The sequence below is a fragment of the Lagopus leucura genome, unplaced genomic scaffold (assembly GCF_019238085.1).
Source record: "Lagopus leucura isolate 7727_CA_CO unplaced genomic scaffold, USGS_WTPT01 Super-Scaffold_100015, whole genome shotgun sequence".
Classification (NCBI taxonomy): Eukaryota; Metazoa; Chordata; class Aves; order Galliformes; family Phasianidae; genus Lagopus; species Lagopus leucura.
The window spans coordinates 10,128,007-10,151,334 of NW_024962269.1; the positions used below are offsets into that span (position 1 = coordinate 10,128,007).

The 23,328-nt window shown below is 54.4% G+C and overlaps 4 protein-coding genes across 6 annotated transcripts; 3 read left to right on the top strand and 1 right to left on the bottom strand.

The window, feature by feature from the left end:
• Positions 1–440: 440 nt before the first annotated feature.
• Positions 441–4,955, top strand: PEX11A (peroxisomal biogenesis factor 11 alpha). Its single transcript, XM_042875914.1, has 3 exons — positions 441–532; positions 745–860; positions 1,759–4,955. The coding sequence occupies exons 1-3, from the start codon at positions 477–479 to the stop codon at positions 2,313–2,315; spliced, it is 729 nt and encodes a 242-aa protein (XP_042731848.1). The 5' UTR covers positions 441–476; the 3' UTR covers positions 2,316–4,955.
• Positions 4,956–6,574: 1,619 nt separating this feature from the next.
• PLIN1 (perilipin 1) lies at positions 6,575–10,420 on the top strand. Of its 3 annotated transcripts, none has more exons than XM_042876282.1 (9): positions 6,575–6,680; positions 6,827–6,885; positions 7,253–7,451; positions 7,567–7,649; positions 7,998–8,250; positions 8,460–8,686; positions 8,760–8,903; positions 9,431–9,664; positions 9,895–10,081. In XM_042876282.1, exons 2-9 carry the CDS (start codon positions 6,841–6,843, stop codon positions 9,988–9,990), a joined length of 1,281 nt encoding a protein of 426 aa, XP_042732216.1. In that variant the 5' UTR covers positions 6,575–6,680; positions 6,827–6,840; the 3' UTR covers positions 9,991–10,081. The 3 variants fall into 3 exon arrangements, with proteins under 3 accessions (XP_042732216.1, XP_042732214.1, XP_042732215.1); XM_042876280.1 differs by having other exon boundaries at positions 6,576–6,680; positions 9,935–10,420; XM_042876281.1 differs by lacking the exons at positions 6,575–6,680; positions 6,827–6,885 and adding an exon at positions 6,898–7,036 and having other exon boundaries at positions 9,935–10,420.
• Positions 10,421–11,231: 811 nt separating this feature from the next.
• Positions 11,232–13,298, bottom strand: LOC122182639 (ras-related and estrogen-regulated growth inhibitor-like protein). Its single transcript, XM_042876100.1, has 4 exons — positions 13,101–13,298; positions 12,764–12,817; positions 12,381–12,457; positions 11,232–12,304 (listed from the first exon to the last, which is right to left on the bottom strand). Exons 1-4 carry the CDS (start codon positions 13,231–13,233, stop codon positions 11,897–11,899), a joined length of 672 nt encoding a protein of 223 aa, XP_042732034.1. The 5' UTR covers positions 13,234–13,298; the 3' UTR covers positions 11,232–11,896.
• Positions 13,299–13,793: 495 nt separating this feature from the next.
• On the top strand, positions 13,794–23,172 carry KIF7 (kinesin family member 7). Its single transcript, XM_042876090.1, has 19 exons — positions 13,794–13,824; positions 14,034–14,432; positions 15,118–15,318; positions 15,412–15,829; positions 17,046–17,577; positions 17,662–17,805; positions 17,934–18,119; positions 18,241–18,425; positions 18,543–18,652; positions 18,776–18,910; positions 19,131–19,333; positions 19,426–19,623; positions 19,826–19,951; positions 20,266–20,442; positions 20,905–21,120; positions 21,284–21,490; positions 21,799–21,997; positions 22,092–22,241; positions 22,422–23,172. The coding sequence occupies exons 1-19, from the start codon at positions 13,794–13,796 to the stop codon at positions 22,730–22,732; spliced, it is 4,128 nt and encodes a 1,375-aa protein (XP_042732024.1). The 3' UTR covers positions 22,733–23,172.
• The last annotated feature ends 156 nt before the right edge of the window (positions 23,173–23,328 follow it).

Sequence of the window (23,328 nt, forward strand, 5' to 3'; positions counted from 1 at the left end):
TTACATGCATTACTCATGGCCTGGGGACACCTGCCACACGGATACTGGGGGGCTACAAATCAAAAAAAAAAAAAAAAAAAGAGAGAGAAAAGAAAGAGAAAGGAGAGAAAGGGGAGAAAGGGGAGAAAGGGGAGAAAGGGGAGAAAGGAAAAAGACAAAACAAAAAAAGAAAAAGACAAAAAAAAAAAAAGCCTTCGCAGTGAATAAACCCAACAGAGAGGCAAAAGACAGCAAATGAACGCAGCTGCCTGCCCCGAGAGCCGCTATCCCAGCGCGGCGCTCCCGGGCGGACCCTTTTAGAGGTGACACCGCCCGCCCCCCCCCCCCATCCCGCCCCACTGTGTACGGGTTGCCATGGCAACGGCGCCGCTCGGCCGGAAACGCGCTCCGAAGCGGAGGGTTCCGCCGTGAGACGGGGAAGGGCGGGGCGGAGCGGAGCGGCCGCGCACCTCCCGGGGCGCCCAGCTGCCACCGCCATGCAGGGCTTCGTGGAGTTCACCAACCGCAGCCAGGGGAGGGAGAGGATCTTCCGGTGAGTGCTCAGCACCATCCCGGGTTCCTCGGGGCTCCCAGCCGCTTTCTGCCCCCGCAGCTCCCGGGCCTCCCCCCTGTCCCCCATCCCGTCCCCAATAACTACTCCCCCCCCCCCTCCCGGCTCCCACAGTCGCCCTGCCCTCCTTCTGCCATCCCTGTGAATTGTCCACGTTTCACCCGCGTGCCATTTTCCTCGTTTTTCCATTCCAGAGCCACTCAGTACACATGCATGTTGCTTAGCTATGTCGTAGAGCGTCATGCTGATAACAAGAAGCTGGTGCTGAAACTCAAGCAGCTGGAATCTAGCATGAGCTCTGGCCGTAAAAGTAAGTACCGGTGTGCAGAGGGGTCCTTCCCACGTGCTCCTTCCATCCAAACAGCTCCTGGCCTCGGGGGCTTTCTTTGGGCTGCAGAACCCCCTTCAGTGTATTCCCAGAACTGCCCACAGTCCTTGTCCCTGCAGTAACCAGCCAGAATCAATAGGGCCAGAATGACATTTATTGCTTCTGGGAGCTCAGTCATGCACCGTTCTGTACTTTCCTCACACTCTAACTTGAATGCATCCCTCCATCCCATGTCACACTTGCTCCCCTTGTGCTGTTGCTGCTGTTGCAGTTTGTTTTCAGGCTGACCTTACACCTACTTGTCAATTGCTCAATTCCAGCACAACTTCCAGAGGGAAATACGCAAACTTAATACATTACCATAGGTTAGTTTTATTGTTGCAATTACTCTGGAGGATCATCATTTCTAGGAGAGAGAATCAGCACAGCTGTAATTCTCTTGCTTAATCAATTTGCTTGCAAAACAAATCTCTAACAGACTTCAGGCCTAAATTCAGAGCCTTGCAGTTCCACTAACCTTGGGTGCTGCCAACATCTGCCACTGTTGTAGTGCTGCAGGTTATAAAAAGTGTTTTGCATACTATTGTATTAACATTTGTGGGGTTGAAACCCAACCAGCAGGAGGGATGAAATCCAGCTTGCCCTGTGGTAAGGCTTAAAATGGAATATACTGCTCCTGCTTGCAGGGAACTGCGTGACAAATTCATGGCTGGGGAGGCACGATTTCACAATTTTCCTGAAGACAGGAGTTGTTTAAACATACAAATGCCCAAGGCCTGTTAAGGTTTTGAAATGTACACATGGAGCAGTGACGTTCTGAGTCGTGCATAGAGCTGTGCCCCTGCAGCAGCCATTCTGACCTTCGTGGTGTTTCTTGCAGTGCTCCGGCTGGGCAATGTGGTGCACGCCTTGGTAGCAGCCAGGAAAACTACAGAGCTTCCCGAAGTGCTTCCTCGCATCTGCCTGACAGCCTCCAACCTGACCCATGCTCTGTACTTCTTCTGCGACATGGTGCTGTGGTTGAAGAACGTTGGACTCCAGTCTGACATCAATAAAGCACAGTGGCAGAACTGGGCTACCAAGTGCTACTACTTCTCACTGCTGATGAACCTGGCCAGGGATTGGTATGAGGTCTCTTGGAGGCTGGAACAAGCTGTACAGGAAGAAAAGGTGAAGAACTATTTCTGGGACAAACAACATCAGCAGCTAAACTCTTCCAAATGTAATGGCTTGCATGGTTTTCTCTTCCTGCTGTTTCAAATACTCAGAAGTCATCCTCCTCTGCTGCTAGATCTGGTGAAGAACCTCTGTGATCTCTCTGGTCCTTTGGACACACTGGGGATCTACAAAACCAACCCAGGCGTGATTGGTTTCTGTGGGCTCCTCTCCTCTCTGGTGGGGATCCTCACTCTAGCAAGCCCACACCTGAAGCTGTAGGAGTGATGTAAGAGGAACTGCTCAGTGCGCAGTGAGCCAGCAGGTTTGATCCTCTGACAGGTTCTTATTCTCCACATGGCACTTTAAAAATGAAGATGTCTCACTTTAACCTCAAAATGAGTTTGTTTCCCTCCAAATAAGCCACTTCTGCCCTTTGTCCTTCCCTGTGCCTTGGCAGATGAGTTTGGTGCCCAACAGAGCAAAGGTGGAAGAAGGCAGAGTAAGATTGCACAGACAGAAGGACTTGGAACATGGCTGCTAGATAAGGAAATATTGATGGTCCTGTATTTTAATACAGCTTTATGAAATAGCTGCCTAGACTACTGTAGTATGTGTATGACTCATAACTAATCATGTTTACAAAGGAAAGCTAGAATTCAGCAATCAAACGTTCCTATAGCCAAATTTTCTGTAATATGTTCAGACAAGTTAGAAACCGTGGTTAGATAGCCTGAAGTAAAGCCTGAGTGTTGTGACAGGACTGGATTGCTGGATCCTGATTTCTGTAGGCAGTGGTTTGATGATAACTGGAAAGTGGTGTCATCTGAGCTTTCAGTGATCCCTCTGTAACATGAACATGCACTGCTTACTCTGGACCTACAGTTTGGTGAGTGCCAATTTACATCTCAAGAAATCAAAAACTTCTTTTCCTTTGATTATACAAGCCAAGATGGGTTGGCCACCAACTAACTCTTCCAGCAGGCCATGGCTGAGGATTTTGGTGAAGAAAAGCATGTGGGAAATGCTGATCTCATTGCTGCTAATGCTGTGATTTGTAGGGATCTGAGTGCAGTGAAGCTGTGAATCTGGAACCTGTCATAAGCACTACCTTTCCCATTACATCCACACCTTAATTCCTGTGATTCCAAGTGAGCCATTTTACATTAATGACAGTGTGATAAGCAGCTTGTTCTGCTGTTTTAATTTTACTTGAAAAAGTCCAGTGTAATAAGGAGCTTTGGAACCTGCAGTTAAGGAGAAAAGGCCGTCTTGGAGCTTGTCAAGTAAGAAAAGCTGCAAGGGTGTTTCCAGTTGAGTAAGCTCCCAGAGGGAATGGAGTCACACTTGATCAGATATCAGAACGTCCTCAAGAAGAGAAGCTTATTACCTGGATTTGGGCATTCATGTTTCAGATTTTCTTTCCTGATTCTCTTATTCTTCCATCATGACAGCAAGATTTCTTGTGTGTTCTCTCACTGGTTCTACCGTTTGAAAATGCCTTTTGTTTGCCCTGCGACTGCATAACTGCTCTTCAGTTTTCTGGCTGGAATGATTGCCTGGGTTGTGAGCGAGGTTAGAGGAGAAATGCTGTGTCCAGCAGTCTAACAGCTTACACGATGTGCTTTGTTGCTCCTGACTTTGCAGAGGATCAGTTCTAACACCATCTGAGAAAAACTTGCACGTGGCATAGGACACAAAATTATTGCTTTTCTTCATCATTGCCAGGCCTGTGTGTTCTGTTGCTTTCTGACTGTAAGGGCTGCTTGTTTAATCAGTCAGGAGATGTGAATAGAGATTATCCTAACCAGGACCAACATACTTGATTATGATTTCTGATACTCTCTGTAAACAGAATTAAAAGGTGCCAGTCACCTTTATTAAAGGAGGAGGCTGTGGAGCTGAGCAGGCATGGAAATGCAGTGTCCCAGTTTACCTGAAGTCATTGTGGTCCTGCTTGGAATTACTTCCACTTTGAACCTGAAGCGTTAGGCTGCCAATGAAGTGTTTGAAAATAGAGGTTGCTGAGCAGGGTAATTAAGTGTGCCTGAAGACCGAATATGGCCTGTAGCAGCTCTTCTTTTTAATATGGAAATGAATACCACTAAAAGTAGAGCACTCTGCAGGCCAGGCCATAATGAATGCGTTGTTGTCCTCAAGGGTTTTTTCTTGCTACTTGTTTAGCAGTTGGGTTTTTGTTGTTGTTTCTTAGTTTCTTTATACAATGTGCCTTTGAGTTGCTGGCACTGTGTGGCCAATCCCTCCCTTGGTCAGATTTGAGCATTATCCCAGTGTCAGCAACCCGGTAAGGAAAGGAGAGGAGTCTTGGTGATGTATCAGCAGAGCCCTGGGCACTCTTTGCCTACAGAATCTTTCTTCTTGCAAGAGCCGCATTAAGAATTGCTCTCAGGAGACCTCTTGGGTACAAAACAGATCTTACACTGGTTTGCATACTGATTCCTCTTTTTCCTATGTAGTTCATAGGCAAGGGGGAATGGATTCACACACTGACGTGGCCCTGGCTAGATGCACGTCCCTGTGCCAAGCAAACGCTGTGCAAAGTCACAAAGCAGACCTTGGTGTTCCTCCTGGAGGGGCTGGGGTGGCTCAGCAAGTACAGACTTAACCTGGGACATGGGACAATGAATTTTCAGCCTTCCTCAGCCTTACCTCCATTTGGCGTAACATGGATCAGAGCGTACAGGAGTAACTCTAGTGGATGTGAAGCACTAATACTGCCTTTCTGCTCCCCTGCTGGGGGCTAACAGTTTAATGTACCTTAATGTAACGTGACTGAAGCCATAGAATTGCAATCAAATGGAGAAAATCCTTTTAGTGCCTTTTCTGTGTATGTTCCTAATACAACAGTTGGAATAAGGAGAGGTGTTTGAACACAAGCAATAAACTTTGATGCGTATAACACTGCATCTGTGTGTGACTTTGAGGATGGGGAAAAGAGATTCTGAAGGAGTTCCCTCTCATATCACTGGGATTTCTGAAGCTGTTAGATGTTTAATGATGAATCAAGGGCAGAGTGAAGGATAGCATCTCCAGCTGAGATGGGGAGAGATGGGGAGAGATGGGGAAGGGATAACCAGTAGAAGTGAGCTCTTGCTGGTAGCTCACTGCTCTTACTGCTTACTCCTATCCCCTGCAACAAGAACTTTACAAACGTGAAGGCTCCAAAATGTCCTTCCCTGAACAACACACAAAGCATTGCATTCAGCAACAATTTAGCAAGAGTTTCCTTCTGAATAACTGCTCTTACACTCATTTCATAATAGCAGCAATTAACAGCAGAATAGTAAGCAAGATAAGTAATCTACTCATAGACAAGGCTTTCCTAATGTTAACATTGCACTTGGCATGATATTTCAGGAAGAGTGAGCTGCTCAGCATTCCCAGGTGAGCAGCAGGAGCAATCAAAGGTCTAAAAAGCAACATCTCCAGGGAGGGATCAAATGAGCTGTTTTGTAGAGGAAAGGTGACTGAGGGAGGGCGTGTGGAGGGTTTTCTGTCAAGTGGAAGGCAATAAATTAGTCTCCAATCCACCCAAGGGGTAATACATATCTGTTGCCACAAAGGAGAATCAAATCTTGTGGGCAATGACATTTGAAACTTCTGTAAAACAAAACACTGAAGAGATTGCCCAGGAAGACAGAGCTCCACAGGAAAGGCAGAGGCTGTGCTGTCTGCTGATCCCTGCTCTCACTGGGCAGAGGGAAGGCTGACGCTGCCCCTGGTATCATGCCTGTTCACCGTGGCCAAGAGAGGAAACCCGTGAGCAGGCTGCTGCCCTTTGTCCCACTGTCTGGAGAGCCCTGAATCACTGCAGCACTGTGCCAAACCCTGACAGACATCTGTGTGCCTCTGCACAGGGTGAGCCTCTTGCTGTGAGCAAGCCCAGGCTCTTCCAGGAGTCGTGGAGCATCAGGATCACCCAGTCCAACCATCAGCACACCCCCACCGTGCCCACTGACCACATCCCTCAATGCCACATCCCCAGAGTTCTCGAGCACCTCCAGGGATGGTGACTCCACCACCTCCCTGGGCAGCCTGTTCCTCTCACAGGACACTGCCTATATGCCTGTCCTGCTGGTCCAGGTGAGTAAGGATCCAGCCAGGTCTACTTTCCCTGTGCCAACAATCCCTTCCTTTATTAGTGATAAGGGAAAGTGCTCCTGCTCAACCCCACTCAAAGTCCTTTTACCCTCCTGTCCTGCTGCTTGGCTACACCACAGCCACCTTTCCATCCCTCCCTCAACTCCATCGTCTGTGCTGCTCCAAACCCAAGCTGCACACTCACACATTCTATACCCTATCCTCCTCTTCTCCTCAGCGCCTTGGTGTGCTGCCACAGTACTGCACAAACACAGGCAGGTCTTAATCTCTTCTGCATTCATCATCTCCTCATTTGACATATGGGGATGATTTTGCAGCCATCCATCCCCCAAGATGGGAGCCTTTGGGGAGCTGTTTGCCCACTTTCCCCAGCAACTCATGCCCCCCTTGCCCAGCCCAGGTTGGAGGTGGAGCCTGGGGGTAGTAGTGCCCCAACACCACACAGCCCAGGCACAGGACCCAAGTGAGGACGGGCTGCCCCAGCAGAGGAAGAGCGTGTGGAGCATCGGCTCTAGGGTTTAACTGGTAAAAAGTCAAAGCTTGGGCAATGCCACAATCACAGCTCCCAGGGGAGCTGTGTGGCCCAGCCCAACCCCTGCACATCATGCTCTGAGCCCCAGCCTGGCTCAGACCTCACTGCACGCTCTGCAGCTCTGCACTTTGCTTTGCAGGAGGACGTGGCACAATGACGGCGAAGAAGAATCAGCCCTTGCAGAACGGAAGGGCCAAGGTGAGTGTGGGGAGAGGGAGAGGAAACAGGGGGAGGAGAATAGCTCATACCGTGCTGTCTTGTGTGTTATCTTTGCTTGTAATAATACAGAGCAGCCATCAAAGTATCGTCACTCGCATGCCTGAAATAAAACAAACGAGAATCAACAAAGGTAACCTTGATCTAATAGGACCTATCAGCATGTATCAGTATTTATCCATGGGATTTCTGGGTCAGCTGGCTCCACGTCAAGATAAAATTAGCAGGAGGTGTATTTTCCTTGTTGAACATGCAGATTCACAGACGAATCGGGCCATGAAGCCAGACTCAGCTTTTCTTGAGGAGTGGCTGCTGGCTGGCCCCTAACTGGTCCCCATCTGATGCACAGGAGAACGTGCTGCAGCGTGTCCTGCAGCTGCCGGTGGTGAGCTCAACCTGTGAAAGCTTGCAGCGGACCTACAGCAGCACCAAAGAGATCCACCCAATTGTGGCCTCGGTGTGTGAGGTCTATGAGCAGGGAGTGAAGGGCGCCGGCGCCTTGGCCATGTGGAGCGTGGAGCCTGTGGTACGCAGGCTGGAGCCTCAGTGTGAGTCCATCAGCAGGGATGTGATGGGGTATCCAACAGTGGGACACCACCTGCGCTCACCCCTGGCACAGCCCCCAGCCTTAATCTCCACCCTGCATGCTTTTGCCCAAGGCAGTCTCTGTGGCCAACAATTTGGCATGTCGGGGCTTGGACCACCTGGAGGAGAAGATCCCAGCCCTTCAGTATCCTGTTGAGAAGGTAAGTCATGGGTGGGAAAGCCTCTGGGACCCTTTAGACACTCCAGCCCCCCTGCAGAGCCCACAGGATTTCTCCTCTGGGCCAAAACCCTGGTTCTCACCTGGCAACCAGTGATGGCAAGGGGCTTCCAGAGGGCACCTCAAAGCAAGGACTTGGCCACAGGTGTGGTTGGATTGCTCCTAAATATAGGCCAGCAGGTCCTGCATGGCTGGCTACCTGCAGCCCAGGCTATAGGAAATCGTCCTGCTGCTTTAGGGGATGTCTTCTTGCATGGCCCATGGTCTCTCCAGCTGCTCTGTGCCATCCAGAGCACATCAGAAGGGTTCTTCTCCATCTCTCTGCCTGCAGCTCGCCTCCAAACTGAAGGACACCATCTCCACCCCCATCCAAAGTGCCAAGAGCACCATCGGGTACTCCATGGACAAGATCTTGGGGCTGGCGGTGGGTGGCTATGAGACGACCAGAACCACAGTGGAGGCAACAGCAAGGTACACGAGGAGCAACTCAGTGAGCCAGATGGCAGCCGCCGGGATGGACACCGCCCTGGGTGGGCTGGAGAAGCTGATGGAGTACCTGTTGCCAGAAGAGGAGGAGGAAGCAGGTAGTATCGGCCAAGATCACCTCGGGGTGTCTGCAGAGGGGTGTCCTGGTAAGGCAGGGGTCTGCTGGGGTGGAGGAAGCACCCAAAGCGGTCCCCATGGAGATGGGGACTCACTGATGGGGTGTAGGTGGAAAGAAAAAGATCTTGGTGCAGGGCTGTCCCACCAGGCTGTAACATCCCACACTCTCCCTGTGCTGTTCTACCTTTAGATCTGAAGCCCAAGAAGGCCTGTAGACCAGCAAAGGTCTCCCAGCAGCAATCCAGGACATACAGGGCTCCCAGTGCTCCCAGTGCTCCCAGCAGTGCTCCCAGCACTCTGGGCCGGATTGGAGCCCTGGTCAGCACCGCCTCTCACCGTGCTTACCAGCACACCGTCCAGAACCTCCAGCGTGCCAAAGCCAAAGGACAGGAACTGGTCGTCTGGATCCCCATCTTGGTGAGTCCCAGCCTGTCTCAAAGCCTTGGGGCCTGGAACTCACCCCGAGCACTGGTTTCTGTCTCCCCTGCAGGGCAGTCTGGCCAAGCCGAGCCCACCTATGGTGCCGCAGAGCCATGGTGAGAGGCAGAGCACTGCGGGCAGCTGGAGGCAGAGCAGGGTGCCGGAGCAGAAGCAGGAGAAGGCAGAGAAGAAGGAGGACAGCCATGCTGGTGAGGTAGGGAAAAAAGGAGGTAGTGGTGAGATGGGGTCATTCCAGAGCATCATCTCAATCCCACCATGTTCTCGGCCTCTTCTCCAGCAAACCAAATCAAGGCACTTCCCTTCTGGCATTCTCCCAGGGGCTGGGTGCGATCCAAAGGACCCAGCAACCGGCATCTCTAGCTCAGTCTGCCTTAGGAGAAAAAGCTCTGAACTCCCAAAAAGGGCTGCGACAGCCTCTGGGCCAGGCAGTGCTCCAATTTCCGAATCGGCACCTAGCTCCCAGTTGTTGGTTTGGGGTCTCAGTACAAAACATACTCCCACTGTGGTCTCGGGAGTGAACAGGAGGACCCTGGGTCTGGGGGGGCTCTGCTGACAGCACATGGGCTGGAGGACTTTCCCTGGTGGTAGCAGCTCTGCTGGGACATGGGGACAGAAAGCTGCAGGTCGGGGTCGGTGCCCTTCACCTTCACTTGCAGCAGAAGTGTGAGGTCCCAAAGGGCTGGTGGGGCTACCATAAGTGATGCTGTTTTCTGTCTGCAGGCAGGGGATGGCCTTGGACTGGTGGGCAGCGTGGCTCACAACCTGCAGAGTGCCTGTGCCTCTGGCATCTCCAGCATGAAGAAGGTCCCTGCTGTGGCCTGGGACGCTGCAGAGGGGTTGATCCTGTTCACACCCCGCAGGCTGTCCAGGGCCATGGAGACGGTGGATGCTCTGGGAGGGACGCTCATCAGTGCCCCTAAGCACCTGCTGGGCAGCCTGTACAGCTACGTGCCGGTGAGTGCATCCCAGCACCTTGGGGACACACAGGGATCGGGTCCCACCCACCTCCAGCAAAACCCCTTCTGTTCCACTCCCTGTATAAAGGCGAGGCACAGGTTAATACTGGGACCACATTCCCTTCCTCCACCCATCCTCTTCCTACCTGCTCCCCCCCCGGGGCTGTCCTGCGGTCACCTACTCCCTACTCTGAGGGCCTCCATGGGGACAAACCTCCCGTCCCAAAGTCTCCCCAGGGAGAGCCCTACTGCTCAGCCCAGCCCTCAGCTCCGCAGGCAGTCCAAGGACGAGGCGGCAGCGCGGGGCAGCAAGCCGGGTCCTGAGGCCGAGCAGAAGGAGGAGGAGGAGAGCAAGCCAGTGGGCACCAGCGCCGAGGAGAAGGCCCAGCTGAGGGGTGACTGGCGGCTGTACCGCGGCCACCACCCGCTGTCCTTCCTGGGCCTGGAGGACCCTCTCTTCATACGCAGCAATCTGTACCGCAGCTCAGCCCTGGAGCCCGAGGCTGTGCCGCGGAAATCGGCCTTCGCGCCCTACAGCCGGCGCGTGAGCGAGGGCTCCTATCGCTTCAGCCCCGAGGCCATGTACAGCCGGGCCTACTATGCCAACCTCTACAGCCCAGCCTTCAAGAAGGAGTGACTCTGAGCGGGAGAACCTCGGCCCCAAACTTCCCCCAGCACGCTTCGCCTTCATGTACCTACATCCCACATCTCCTGCTTACCCACATCCCCAACATGGCACAGATATGGTTGTCCATCTTGGGTTGTCCATCTGTCCATCCGTGGTTGAGGGTCCCTGCTCTGCTCCAGGCTCGGTGACAGCTGTGCCAGGGGATGTCCCCTCTTTGGGGCCAAGAGGAGAATAAAAGCAGCCCAAGGGGCCGCTGTTGGAGGAGTAGATAAGAGAAGAGGGGATGAGTGAAGGAGAAACATTGAAGGAGAAAAAGGGACCAGCCAGCTCTGACACTGGGCCACCTGCTGCTCGTTAAAGAAGCAGTGTCAGACAGGTGAGGTACAGAGCACTGAGATGGACTGGAGGGAACACAACCATCAAACATCGCAGAACAACATAGAATCATCACAGAATGACTTGAGTTGGAAGTGACTTAAAGCCCATCCAGTCCCACCCCCCTGCCATGGGCTGGTTGCCCCCACCAGCTGAGGCTGCTCAGGGCCCCATCCAACCTGGCCTTGAGAACCTCCAGGGATGGGGCACCCACAGCTCGGGGCACCCTGGGTCCTCATCCTTCTTTCCACAGTTTTGGGGTCAGAGACAAGACCAGAGCACCGGTACCCCAGCCTCCTGCAGGAAGGCCCCATTCCCACAACTTGTGATTGTACCTGCTGCAGTAATAAACCTTCCCTCTTACCCCCCATCACCCTTTGCATAGTCTGCTTTACAAGAGCTGCCTACTGGCTGCTGAGCCTTAAAGGGCTGGGAACACTGAGGGAGGGAGAGCACTGACGGTGCAGAGGGCTTTTTGCAGTGCTTGGGCAGTGCCCAACACTGTACGTGCCCCTTCCTATGCCTGGAGTACAAACTCAGAGCCACCAGGGGCTTCCTGCCAAAGATTTATTCCATTCGCAGAACAGTGCAGAGCAATCTCTGTCTGCACTGCACATACACAACCTCCTTCCTACACACTGCATTCCCAGGAACAGCAGAGAAGGGGAAAGGCCTCCCTGCCCCCCTCCTCCCTCCCCTTCCTCCCCAGGGACAGGCAGGCTCAGAGGTCTGCATTTATGAGACACACGGTACAGTCCCACACCCTGGGAAAAAGCCCAGTGCCTGACTTTCCCATGCTGAGCCTGGGCTGTCACCAAAAGGCTGCAGGAGGGAGGTCAGCAGCACAGCGCTGCTTAGAGTCACATAGGATGAGATGGGGTGGGAGAGGATGAGATGCAATGGGATGGAGGGTGAAGGACTCTGCCTGCTGTCCTCCAGGCTCAGTACTGGCACGGCCAGGATGCCAGGGTGCCAACAGGGACACGGAGCAGGACATAGCTGCATGTCCTCCCTGCTAGCCCACAGAAGGAGCTGGGGATGCTGCAGGCAACAACAGAGCCAAGAGCTGAGGGCTGAGCAGAGGAAGGCCCTTGCCTTGCTGGTCACATACAGCCAGAGACCCAGATCCTGGGGTTTGGAGAACCTGCCGTGCTCCTGGGACACATCCAATCTGCACAGAACACAGGAGGCCTCATCCAGCTACACAACAAGAAACAAAGACGCTGCTCAGAGCGAGTCCGTCCGCTTACGGGCAAACACTGCTGACACAGTCCTGACGATGCCTCGGATGCCAGCACCTCTTTTCAGCCTGGTGTCGGGGATGCGCTCAGCCAGTCCATGGAACACCATGAGAGCCCCATGGTAGGCCTCGGCCGCAGAGACCTCATAGAAACCACAGTCCAGAGACAGGGCCAGGAGCCGTCCCTCCTCGCTGGAGACAGCCCGCCGGTGCTGCAGGTCCCGCTTGTTGCCCACGATGACGATGGGCACCTGCTCCTGCCCCTCCTTGGCCGCCCTAATGAACTGCACTTTGAGGGGCAGGAGGTTGAAGCTGGCGCGGTCGCAGATGCTGTAGACCAGGATGAAGCAGTCTGCCCACTGGATTCGTTTCTCCTCCGAGGAACCATCATCAGCCTGGGGAACGGGGAAAAGGAACAGATTGGGTTTCCTCTTTAGGAGGAGGGCACACAATGGGAAGGAGCCCTCTCACCTGTGAGCTGGGGACATCCCAGATGTGGAAGAGAACCTCTCGGCCATCCACGGTCAACGTGTGGCTGTAGATGAATTCTGCCAAAAAAAAGTGAGTCTGAGGCTGTTTGTCTCTACAGGCAGTTCCCTCACAGCTGATCTCCTCCAGAACCTTTAGGGACCCAGGGCTGTCCCTGACTCAGCCCACGCACAGCTGCACTTTCTGCACCCCAGTACAATGACAGTACAGCTCCTGATCAAACATGAACATCAAGCCTCTGGGGAGCTATAGAATAATATGGGAGAGGACAGGAAGGAACCAAATACTGCAGGAGGATCTGGCTCGCCCTGCAACCTCCCTGTCCCTAACAGGAATGGAACGGGGCTGGCATGGTCAGCACTCACCCATGTCTCCGTACTCTCCGATAAAGCGCCTCGTAAGGAAACGTACAGTCAGGGCTGCAAAGGGGAGAACAAGGATCACAAAATAATCCCGAACCTCTGAGACTTTCATCTTAAACCCAGCCCACACACAGCTTAGACCTGAACACACTCAGGATGCATTCTCCCACAAACTCCCACTGTTGGGACCGATCTCTGATTTTCCCCTTTCTGAACACCAGCAGAGGCAGGACTGCTCTCTGCAGCTCATTCTGCAAACCCTGCTGCAGTCTGCAGCCTATTTTTGCAGTAGAAATGGTTTTTCCTGCCTGTAAGCTCTCAGCTCGCGCTCATTCCTCACCTGATTTCCCCACGCTGTCTGCTCCCATTACCAGCACATTGGCTTCTGCTCTCAGGGCAACAGGGCTGGGCAGCTCCAGGAGGGCCGGGTGCTCGGGGGTGAAGCTGGCACTCCTGCGCAGCCGAAGCCCCATGGCAGCACTCCCAGCTCCTCCACGTGCACCCAGGGGACCTGCCAGGGCTACTGGGTACTGCCTGCAGCTGCAGGCAGCGGGATTCAAAATGTTGCTATGGGTTGGATCATCCCCACAGTACGTCAGTGCCGGGGCTGGCCTTGTCACCTCCCAGCACGCAGGGCTGGCTGCAGAGTATCCCAGGAGGCTGCCCACGCTGCTGCTCCTCAGCTGGGACATGTGGTCCTTTTGTCTCTTCTCATGGAGGCTGGAGGATCACCCACAGAGCATCTCATAATGGAAGATGTGTCTCAAAGCACATTAAGTGTCTCAGAAGTGATGGAGTGCATCACAACTAATGGATCCTCTTACAGATGATAGAGCATCTCAAGGCTGATGGAGCATGCTGTGATCGATCACAGAATGACTAAGATTGAAAAAGACCTTAAAGATCACCCAGCTCCACCCTGCTGTTGCGGGCCGGATGCCACCCACCAGTTCATGCTGCCCAGCGCCCCATCCAGCCTGCAATTGAGCACCTCCGGCGGTGGGGAGCATCGTGACGGAGCACAGCACAAGTGATGGAGAACCTCAGAAGTGATGGACTTGTGGGTACGAGCAGATGTGGAACTCTCCACGGGGCAGCGAGGCCCCGGCACCGCCTGCCCAAAAACCTGCGGATGCTCCAATCGGGTGGGATGGGGTTTTAAGCAAAGCCGATCCGGTGGGCGGCAACCAGCCTGCGGCAGCGGACGGAACCGGACGGTCCTAAGACCCCTTGCGACCCACGCCATCGCACCACTCTACGAGCGCCTGAGGAGCGCCGGATCACATCGCGCCACGATCCCACCCACCGCCCCGCCGGGCGGAGCCGCCTGACGCCATCGCAGCGCGCCGAGCAGCGCTCCGCCCCGCCATGGGCCCGGAGGGGGCGGCGGTGCGGGTGGCGGTGCGGGTACGGCCGCTGCTGCCCAAGGAGGTGCTGCGCGGGCACCGCTCCTGTCTGCGCGGAGATGCGGCCACCGGGGAGGTGGCGCTGGGCCACCGCCGCCGATTCCGCTTCGCCGCCGTGCTGCCCGAGGCGGCGGGGCAGGAGGCCGTGTACAGCGCCTGCGTCCGGCCGCTGCTGCGGGCCTTCTTCCAGGGTTTCAACGCCACCGTCTTCGCCTATGGGCAGACGGGATCCGGCAAGACCTACACCATCGGGGAAGCCAGCGTCGGTGAGTGGCGGGCAGCGGCTTCCCGCCCAACTCATCTCCATCACATTCCCATCCCGTCATCCCATCCCCTGCTGCCGTCCCATCGCCCCCATCCCACCCATCCCTCTTTCCAAAGTTGTTTCAGTGGCATTACTGGATCTATAGTTACCTTAGTGAGTGTGGCCACAGGTCAGCTTTGGTTAACTTCGCCATTTGGGAACGCTGAGTTACGTCCATACATTGAGATTCGTCTCTGCTTTGCTTTCAGGTCAGGCTGTAGGTCCAGGTGTGGAGTTGCAGTTCTGTATGGCTGCTGGAGACAAAAGCAGAACAGCTTAAGATCACAATGGCAGAGCAGGCAGATAATGAGCAGGGAGAGCTGATGGGGAAATGCTGGCTCCTAAGGGCAGCACTCTTTAGCTTTGCACTCAATATCTGTTATCAGTGGGAACGCTGACGTCCTTTTTTCTTCTTGAGGAAAAACTGTTGCATGAGTCCACCACCACTGTGCAGTGGTGAGGTTTTCCCCAAGTCCTAAAATCCTTGCAGGAGTTTGAATTTAAGCAGTGCAGAGCTCTAGGAAGGCCGGGGGGGCTGCTCCCCTCTGATGAAACCCACACTGCAGCCCTGACTCCAGCCCGTCCCCAGCCAGCGTGGCTTCAGGCACAAGCCATAACCCATGATCGTGTCCATGTCTCTTTGCCAGCTTCCATCAATGAGGATGAGCAGGGCATCATCCCACGAGCCATGGCAGAGACCTTCCAGCTCATCGACGAGAACGACCTCATTGACTACACAGTGCGCGTGTCCTACGTGGAGGTGTACAAGGAGGAGTTCCGGGACCTTCTGCAGGTGGACACAGCCAGCAAAGACATCCAGATCCGAGAGGATGACAAGGGCAACATCGGTATGTGCAGCTGCCCTGGGCTTCCTTTTCTCCTCAAAGGCCGTTGTTTGGTTTTGTCATTTTGTTGGGTCCCTTATCCATTTGCCGTTGCAGTGCTCTGCGGTGTGAAGGAGTCTGAGGTGGAAGGACTGGATGAGGTGCTGAGCCTGCTGGAGATGGGCAACACGGCCAAGCACACGGGCGCCACGCACATCAACGCGCAGTCGAGCCGCTCACACACCATCTTCACGGTGACGATGGAGCAGCGGCGCAGCGCTGGCCGCGTCACTCGCCTTGCCCTCTCCAACCAGCCCACCATCCCTGCTTCGGGGCAGGTCCTGGTTTCCAAGTTCCATTTTGTGGACCTGGCAGGCTCAGAACGGATCGTCAAGACAGGAAACACTGGGGAGAGGCTGAAGGAGAGCATCCAGATCAACAGCGGGCTGCTGGCCTTGGGCAACGTCATCAGTGCTTTGGGGGACCCTCGGAGGAAGGGCAGCCACATTCCTTATAGGGATTCCAAAATCACCAGGTACAGATGGGGAATGGGACTCCACACATCCCGTGGGCTGGTGGCCCAGCAGCAGGGACGTGAGGCGTCTTGGTGGTCCTTCTCATGCCCAGCCTACCTGGTTTGCTGGCAGAGACCCCAGGCTTGAACAGGAGAAGCTCACAGGGCAAGACATCCCTTCTGCTTTCATGCCAGTAAGCACAGAATTGGGTGGTACCTGGCTCCAACAGTTATTTAGGTAGAAACTTGGTCACAATGCAAGTTGTTACTCCTCTATCCTCTGCCATTCAGAGAGATCTATACAGGCTGAAGCACTACACCCAGGAGAACCTCATGAGGTTCAACAAAGCCAAGAGCAAGGTGTTGCATTTGGGTCACAGCAAACCCCACTGTCAGTACAAGCTGGGGATGTAAGGATGGAAGACAGACCAACCAAAAAGGTCTTGGGGGTACTGGTGGATGGCAGCTAGGCATAAGTTTGCAATGCGCCCTTGCATCTGAAAAAGCCAGTTGTATTCTGGGCTGCATGCAGAGTGGTTACCAGGGCGAGGGGGGAGATCCTGCCTCTGCTCCGTGAGACCTCACCTGCAGTACTGCATCTAGAGGTGGAGTCCTCAGTACAGGAGAGGCACAGACCTGTTGGAGCACATCCAGAGAGATGCCACAAAAATGACCAAGGGATGGAACACCTCTAAAGGACCGAGAGCTGGGGCAGCGCAGTCTGGAAGGAGAGAAAGCTTTGGGGAGCCCTGAGAGTGGCCTCTCAGTACCTAAGGGGGCTGTAAGAATGAGGGGGCAGACTCTCTAGTGGGGTCTGTTGTAATAGGACAAGTGGAAATTATTTCAAACAGTAAGAGAGGACATGTAGATTCGATATAAGGAAGAAATATTTTTTTAGCAGTAAGGATGGTGAGGCACTGGCACGGGTTGCCTAGAAGGGTGGTGGATGCCCCGTCCCTGGAGACACGCAGAGTTGGGCTGGACAGGGCTCTGAGCACCTGATCAGCTGTCAGTGTTCCTGTTCGGTATGGGGGAGTCGGACCAGATGACTTTTAGGGATCCCTTGCAACTCAAACAATTCTATGATTCTGTTTAATCATTCTGCTCTCTTCAGTAGCGCAGAGCACGTGTATCATTCTCTTTGGGTTTAGCCTCTGGAAAGGACTGGAAACCTTCTGGCTGCCGTGTTACCATGCATCCCAGCCATCTCAGTCACCGCTGTCTGTGCTTTGTGCAGGATCCTGAAGGACTCCCTGGGGGGCAATGCCCAGACTGTGATGATAGCGTGCATCAGCCCTTCCTCCTCTGACTTCGACGAGAGCCTCAACACACTGAACTACGCCAGCCGAGCTCAGAATATCCAGAACAAAGCGGTGGTGAACTGCCGCAAGGAAACAGAGCAGGTGGAGGAGCTCCACCTGCAGATAAAGAACCTGCAGAAGGCGCTGGAGCAGCGGCACCGCTCCGAGACACGCATCATCAACCGCTCAGACGCCACCAAGCGCTGCCCCCAGGAGCCCAACGCTCGGCTGCTGGCTGAGTGCGCACACTACCGCACCTGCACAGATGCCGCTTACCGGCTGCTGATGGAGCTGCAGGAGGACAGCAACCTGACTGTGGAGCAGATCCTGCGGGTGAAGGAGTGGCTGTGTGCGGTGGAGAGCGAGAGGAGCGAGCTGACCTCGGCCGGGCTGGATAGCGGCATCGAGAGCACTTCTGCAGAGGATCAGAGCCTCGAGGCACAGGGGTGCAAGCTGCCCAAAGCTCAGGTAGCAAACGGCTGGGGGGTTTGGGCTCGGACGCACTGTCTGCCTGTCCTGTATCTGCAGACTGATGTCTCTTCTGTATCCCAGGGGCAGGCGAGCACTGAGAAAGGCTGTGAGGCCATCAAGGACAAGCACGTGGCCAACCTGCAGAGACAAGTGGAGCGCCTGGAGGAGGAGAACCGGGATTTCCTGGCTGCCTTGGAGGATGCCATGGAGCAGTATAAGCTGCAGGTATTGCTGGGATGTGCTTTCTTAAACGAAACCTGCCCCGCTTCAGGGTGCAATCCAGCCTTGGAGTTCCACTGCAGCACCTCTGGGATCTGTGTTACTTTGTGACATTTTTCTCACTGCCTCCCTAGAGTGACAAACTGCAAGAGCAGCAGGATAAGATCTCAGAGCTGCACGTGCGCCTGGAGATGGCGATGCCAAACCTATGTGTGCCAGAGCTGCTGGAGAACCTGCACCTGGTGACTGCCACCCAGCGACCACACACAGCCCCGCTGGCAGCTACACAGCCCCATAGCCTCAGGGGCCATTGTCAGAAGGTGAGTTGGAGCTCTGCCTTTTTGCTGTACCTAGCAGCAATGCCCAGATGGGAGTCAGCTGCCTTCCTTAATTCTGGCTGTCCTGCAGCACATTTCATCTCTTTGCAATTCTCTACCCCAGCAGCTCAGCAGCAGTTCCTCCTTAAAGGAGGACTCAGTCAGCTGTCACCCAAACCTACCCAACAGTGCAGAGCTCAGGGACATGGCCCTGCGGAGGGAACACAGCCAGGGCTTGGAGAAGGCAGCTGAGCTGTCCTCAGAAGAGGATGAAGAATGGGAGCTGAGGCGGTCCCTGTATCAGCGCCGGTGAGCTGAGGCTGAGCCAACACTACACACTGCCATGACAGTTGTGCAAGTTAGAAATGACAGTGCTCCAGCAAGGGGGTGCCTAGACCCAAGTGATCAATTTGCTCATCTTTGTAGAAATGGGATTCCCAGCTGGAGTAGGAGAGAGGTGAGCAGCAAGCTGAGTGAGGAGCTGAGCAGAGGCCATCCCTTCTTGATTCAGGAGGAGCAGCTGGAGCTGCCCAAAGGCAAGTGGCAGCTGTAGGCTGAAGGGCAGTTCTCCTGGTGCTGCACTGGTCCTTGGCTGCAGCTCTTATGTGTGATTGTCTTGCTGTCCCCCGGGCATCCTTACCCAGCAGTTTGTGTTGCAGAGGCGTGCAGGAAGCAGGAGCGCCCTGCAGGGAAGGACTCGGAGTGGAGACTGGTGCAAGCGCAGCAGAAGATCCGGGATCTGGCCATTAACATCCGCATGAAGGAGGAGCTGATCACAGAGCTCATCAAGACAGGTGCAGAGCTACTGGTGGGCAGAGTGTGCAGTGGGCAGCTAGGGAGCTGCTATGTGGGATATTCAGTCCCTGCTTCCATCCTCACATCCTGGTGTGCTCCACCCCTGCACTTTCTGTAGCTACCTACCAAAGGCCTTGGGGGGGAGAGGGGATAGACCTGCCATCCTGCAGGGCTGGGACAGCAGGGACCCAGAGGTGAGCATGAGTGGTTGTGTTACAGGCAGGGACGCGCAGGCTCTGAACAAGCAGTACTGCCAGAAGATCGGTGAGCTGGAGCAGGAAGCAGAGCAGGTGCGGGCTGAACTGGGCGACAGCCAGAAGCAGCTCCAGGAGCTGGAGGGCAAAGAGCCCTGGGACCCTGGGGAGAAGCACAAGTTGCAGGAGTACCGCACACGCGTGGCAGCTGCCCAGAGCAAGGCACGGGTGAGTGTGGATGGAGAGCAAGTGGCTCTGCCCTGATGGGAGGTGGCAACATTCTTGCCCAGAGCACAGGGGCAGCTTTGGTCCTCCGGCAGGTTCTGAGCAAAAAGAAGCAGGCAACCGAGAGGCTGGTGTCGCTTTCGGCCCAGAGCGAGAAGCGAGTGCAGGAGTTGGAGAGGAACATCCAGCTGATGCGGCGGCAGCAGAGCCAGCTGCAGAGACGACTGCGGGAGGAGAGCGAGCAGAAGAGGCGGCTGGAAGCAGAGATGAACAAACGGCAGCACCGTGTCAAGGTAGGAACCAGCAGGAGCAGGGGTAGCTCCAGGGGTGACTGTGGTCGGTGCAGCAGTGGGCTTGGGGGTACTGTGCTTTTTAAGAGTAGCCAAAGAGGCGCTGCTGTGAGAACATTAGCTGCCCATCAACCCGCAGCCCTTGGTTGTATAGAAACAGCTCACGCCCCTTTGAGATGGCTGACGGTTGCTCCTTCCCCTGTAGGAACTGGAACTGAAGCATGAGCAGCACCAGAAAATCCTGCGCATCAAAACAGAGGAAATTGCAGCTTTCCAGAGGAAGCGGCGGAGTGGAAGCAATGGCTCCGTCATCAGCCTGGAGCAGCAGCAGGTACAGGCACCATCCTGGCCAAAAGGGGCTCCTGCAGCAGCCCATCAGCTCACAGTGTCATTCAAATCTGACAGCAAAAAACTCAAATCGTATCTTGCTTCCAGGACCAGGATTTCTTGTAAATCATAACATCAATAAAAAAGCTGCAAAACGTTTGCAGAACGGTCGTGGGAGATGGAGCATGATAGAAGTAGCGATGTCAGGGCTGCGTGGGTTAGCAGAGATGGAATCAACTCTGCTGCCCTCGAGTCTAGCAGTCCCTGGAATTGTTGCTGTATGCACGCATGTGTGTGACTTATGCCTTCTCCCTTCAGAAAATTGAGGAACAGAAGAAGTGGCTGGACATGGAGATGGATAAAGTGCTGGAGCAGCGCCAGGCCTTAGATGAGCTGGAGGATGAACTGAGGAAGCGTGAAGCTATCGTGGCCAAAAAGGAGGCTCTCCTGCAGGAGAAGAATGGCCTGGAAAGCAAGAGGTTGCGCTCCAGTCAGGTAGGACAAGAGTGTGACATCTGTGTCCCTGCTTCATTGTCAGCAAAGGTGGGAGGCTGAAAGACAGCGGTGCCACCTGGGGCTGGCAGAAAGCTGCACGTCGGGATAAGGTGACGGTGTTGGGAAGGGGGAAGGAAATCTGCTTGTGCTGCACCTCACCGAGTTATTGTGATAGTGCTTGGTTTAATGGTGCAGTAGAAAGGGGCTGGGGACTTGACTTCCCATTAGAGCAGTCAAGCGTAGAATCATTAAGGTTAGAAAAGACAACTAAGATCACCAAGTCCAGTGCTCAACCCACCCCACCGTGCCCACTGACCACGACCCTCAGTGCCACATCCCCACGGTTCTTGAACACCTCCAGGGATGGTGACTCCACCACCTCCCTTGGTAGCCTATACCAGCACCTCACCACTCTCTGATAATATTTTTTTCATAATGTCCAACCTGAAACATCTTTTGCAGGCCCTGACAGATGACATAGTCCGTGTGTCGAGCCGCCTGGAGCACCTGGAGAAGGAGCTCACAGAGAAGAACGGGCAGCTGCGCCACGGCAGCGCCCACGACCAGCAGCAGATCCGTCAAGAGATCAGCAACCTGCGCCAGGAGAAGGACCAGCTGCTCAAGCAGAGGCTAGAGCTTGACAACAAGCTGCGCCAGGGCACGTTGCTGTCCCCAGAGGTACCTGCTCTTTGGCTGGGCAGATGCTCCTCCGCGTCCCCAAATGGCGCACGTCCCACCTTCCCGCCAGCATTGTCTTGGCTGTGAGATGATAAAGGAGGTAGGGATGGGGGTCGCATGGGAAATCCTTTGATCTCTACTAACTGCTGCTCTGCATTTGCAGGAGGAGCGGATCCTGTTCCAGCTGGATGAGGCAATCGAGGCTCTGGATGCAGCTATTGAGTACAAGAATGAATCCATCACATGCCGGCAGCGCGTGCTGCGGGCCTCAGCCAGCCTGCTGTCCCAGTGTGAGATGAACCTCATGGCCAAGCTCAGCTACCTCTCCTCTTCTGAGACAAGAGCTCTGCTCTGCAAGTACTTCGACAAGGTGGGAGAGAATGCTGTCTGTGCTGGAGGGAGCTGTAGTGTGTGAACAACCTCTTGTTTTCCTCCGCTGCCTTTTTTTCCACCCTGCAGAGCTACATGACCCTTTAAGTCCCTGCTTCTCCCAACACCTGGGAACAGGGTTTAAGTACCAGGGATAGGATGCATACGTCCCTGCAGGGCTCTGCCACGCCAGTGTAGCCACACATTGCTTTTCTTTCATATGATACACTAAAAAATCTAACTTGGTGAAGCACAGCAGGGTGAGGAAAGCTCAGACTCTGAAGAAGCTTGCTTTTGTGCCCTGGCCAGGTGGTGACGCTGCGAGAAGACCAGCACCGGCAGCACATTGCCTTCTCAGAGCTGGAGATGCAGCTGGAGGAGCAGCAGCAGCTGGTGCACTGGCTGGAGGCGGCCGTGGAGCGGCAGCGCCTGGAGATGGACCGGCAGCTCACCCTGCAGCAGAAGGAGCACGAGCAGAGCATGCAGCTGCTGCTTCAGCAGAGCCGTGGTAAAGGCCCAGTTCCCAGGACAGCACTGTTGTTGCCTTTCCTAGGGCTCGCAGCTTGCAGTATTGATTGCAATGACCTGGTTTTCCCTTGCAGAGCACATGGAGGAGGGGCTGGCCAGCAGCAAGCTGCAGTACGAGGGGAGAATCCAGGTGCTGGAAAAGGAGCTGAGCCGTTACATGCGGGCAAACCAGGAGCTGAGCCAGAGGCTTAATAGCATTAATCTCCATCCAGGAGCAGCCAAAGGTGAGAACAGGCACTGGGGGGTGCTTTTCCTACCAACTTCAAGACAGGATTTTAAATTCTTTTCCCCAGTGGGAAGACAGCTGAGCCCTCAAGGAATAGCACCGGCAGGGAGCAAGCACTTTCCAGGAAGCAGTCTGATGTAGCAGTAGAGATCCTAAAACTAATCTCGCTCTTTCCCAGCAGGGATGGAGAGAAATGCACTCACAGGGACCTGTGAGGAATTCAGCCACGTGGAGCTGCCCCTGCCTCCTGCAGAAGAGAACCATAGGGGCAGGGATGAGAGCAGGGACCTGGTGCATGCTCCTCTGCCTGCAACATGGAGACGTTCCTCCCTGCCCACCGACAGCACCGGAGACCCGAGGCATGAGGTGCACTTGCCCCGCAGCCTGGGCCCTGCCAAGCCACGCCGGGAGCCGCGCAGAGCCAGCCTGAACGTCCCCCCCCTGCCTTACCACCCAGCAATGATCGATGTTAGGAAAAATCCCCTCTAGGCACAGGCTTAATGCTTAGCTAGCACAGGGCAGGAAGGATATTGCTGGTGTGAGATTAGAAGCCTTTCTACCCTCTAAACCAGCCTGACGAGGCCCAAGAAAGAAATACAACTTTTCACTTGCAACAAGTGTGCAAGGTGTGGGACAGACAGTTTACACTGTGTTGCTGCCTGTCTGGGCAGCACTGATCCAACACTTTTCCTCCTGCACCCTCAGCATGAAGGGTTGGGAAGCAGGAGACACCTCCCACCCTGTCCTCTAACACTAAGAACATTTTTACAGCTTGGAAAACTCTGCTGGAGGGCCTTCTCAGCTTTGACAGCCTGAGAGGGAGATGCTCAGCAGTTCTGGAGAATTTGTACATAGATTTTTTTTGTAGTAACTTTTCTAAAGAAATACATTCCTACTGTAACTTTTCTAATAAAGCAGAGTGAGTTCTACGAAGCAGTGAAGCAGTCATTTGTCAGAGACTTCGTGGACATGGCATGTAGGAAAGATGCTTTGTTTAAAGCTCACTGCATGGGAACTCAGCCATGCAGTGCCACAGTGGTGCCTTAATGTTTGAGTATCTGGTTCTGTAAATGCTCAGAATAATC

What these genes read in the sequence shown, in the direction of transcription:
- PLIN1 (XM_042876280.1), top strand. Translation starts at nt 6,841, where the DNA reads ATGACGGCGAAGAAGAATCAGCCCTTGCAGAACGGAAGGGCCAAG. An exon ending in ACGCAGGCTGGAGCCTCAGT is followed by an intron (nt 7,452 to 7,566) that starts GTGAGTCCATCA and finishes TGCCCAAGGCAG; the next exon opens with TCTCTGTGGCCAACAATTTG. An exon ending in TCGTCTGGATCCCCATCTTG is followed by an intron (nt 8,687 to 8,759) that starts GTGAGTCCCAGC and finishes TCTCCCCTGCAG; the next exon opens with GGCAGTCTGGCCAAGCCGAG.
- KIF7 (XM_042876090.1), top strand. Translation starts at nt 13,794, where the DNA reads ATGGAGAACCTCAGAAGTGATGGACTTGTGG. An exon ending in AGGGATTCCAAAATCACCAG is followed by an intron (nt 15,830 to 17,045) that starts GTACAGATGGGG and finishes TGCTTTGTGCAG; the next exon opens with GATCCTGAAGGACTCCCTGG. An exon ending in TCTGCAAGTACTTCGACAAG is followed by an intron (nt 21,491 to 21,798) that starts GTGGGAGAGAAT and finishes TGCCCTGGCCAG; the next exon opens with GTGGTGACGCTGCGAGAAGA.
- LOC122182639 (XM_042876100.1), bottom strand. Translation starts at nt 13,233, where the DNA reads ATGGGGCTTCGGCTGCGCAGGAGTGCCAGCTTCACCCCCGAGCACCCG. An exon ending in CGGAGAGTACGGAGACATGG is followed by an intron (nt 12,458 to 12,763) that starts GTGAGTGCTGAC and finishes TTTTTTTGGCAG; the next exon opens with AATTCATCTACAGCCACACG. An exon ending in GGGATGTCCCCAGCTCACAG is followed by an intron (nt 12,305 to 12,380) that starts GTGAGAGGGCTC and finishes CCCGTTCCCCAG; the next exon opens with GCTGATGATGGTTCCTCGGA.
- PEX11A (XM_042875914.1), top strand. Translation starts at nt 477, where the DNA reads ATGCAGGGCTTCGTGGAGTTCACCAACCGCAGCCAGGGGAGGGAGAGG. An exon ending in GGGAGGGAGAGGATCTTCCG is followed by an intron (nt 533 to 744) that starts GTGAGTGCTCAG and finishes TTTCCATTCCAG; the next exon opens with AGCCACTCAGTACACATGCA. An exon ending in CATGAGCTCTGGCCGTAAAA is followed by an intron (nt 861 to 1,758) that starts GTAAGTACCGGT and finishes TGTTTCTTGCAG; the next exon opens with TGCTCCGGCTGGGCAATGTG.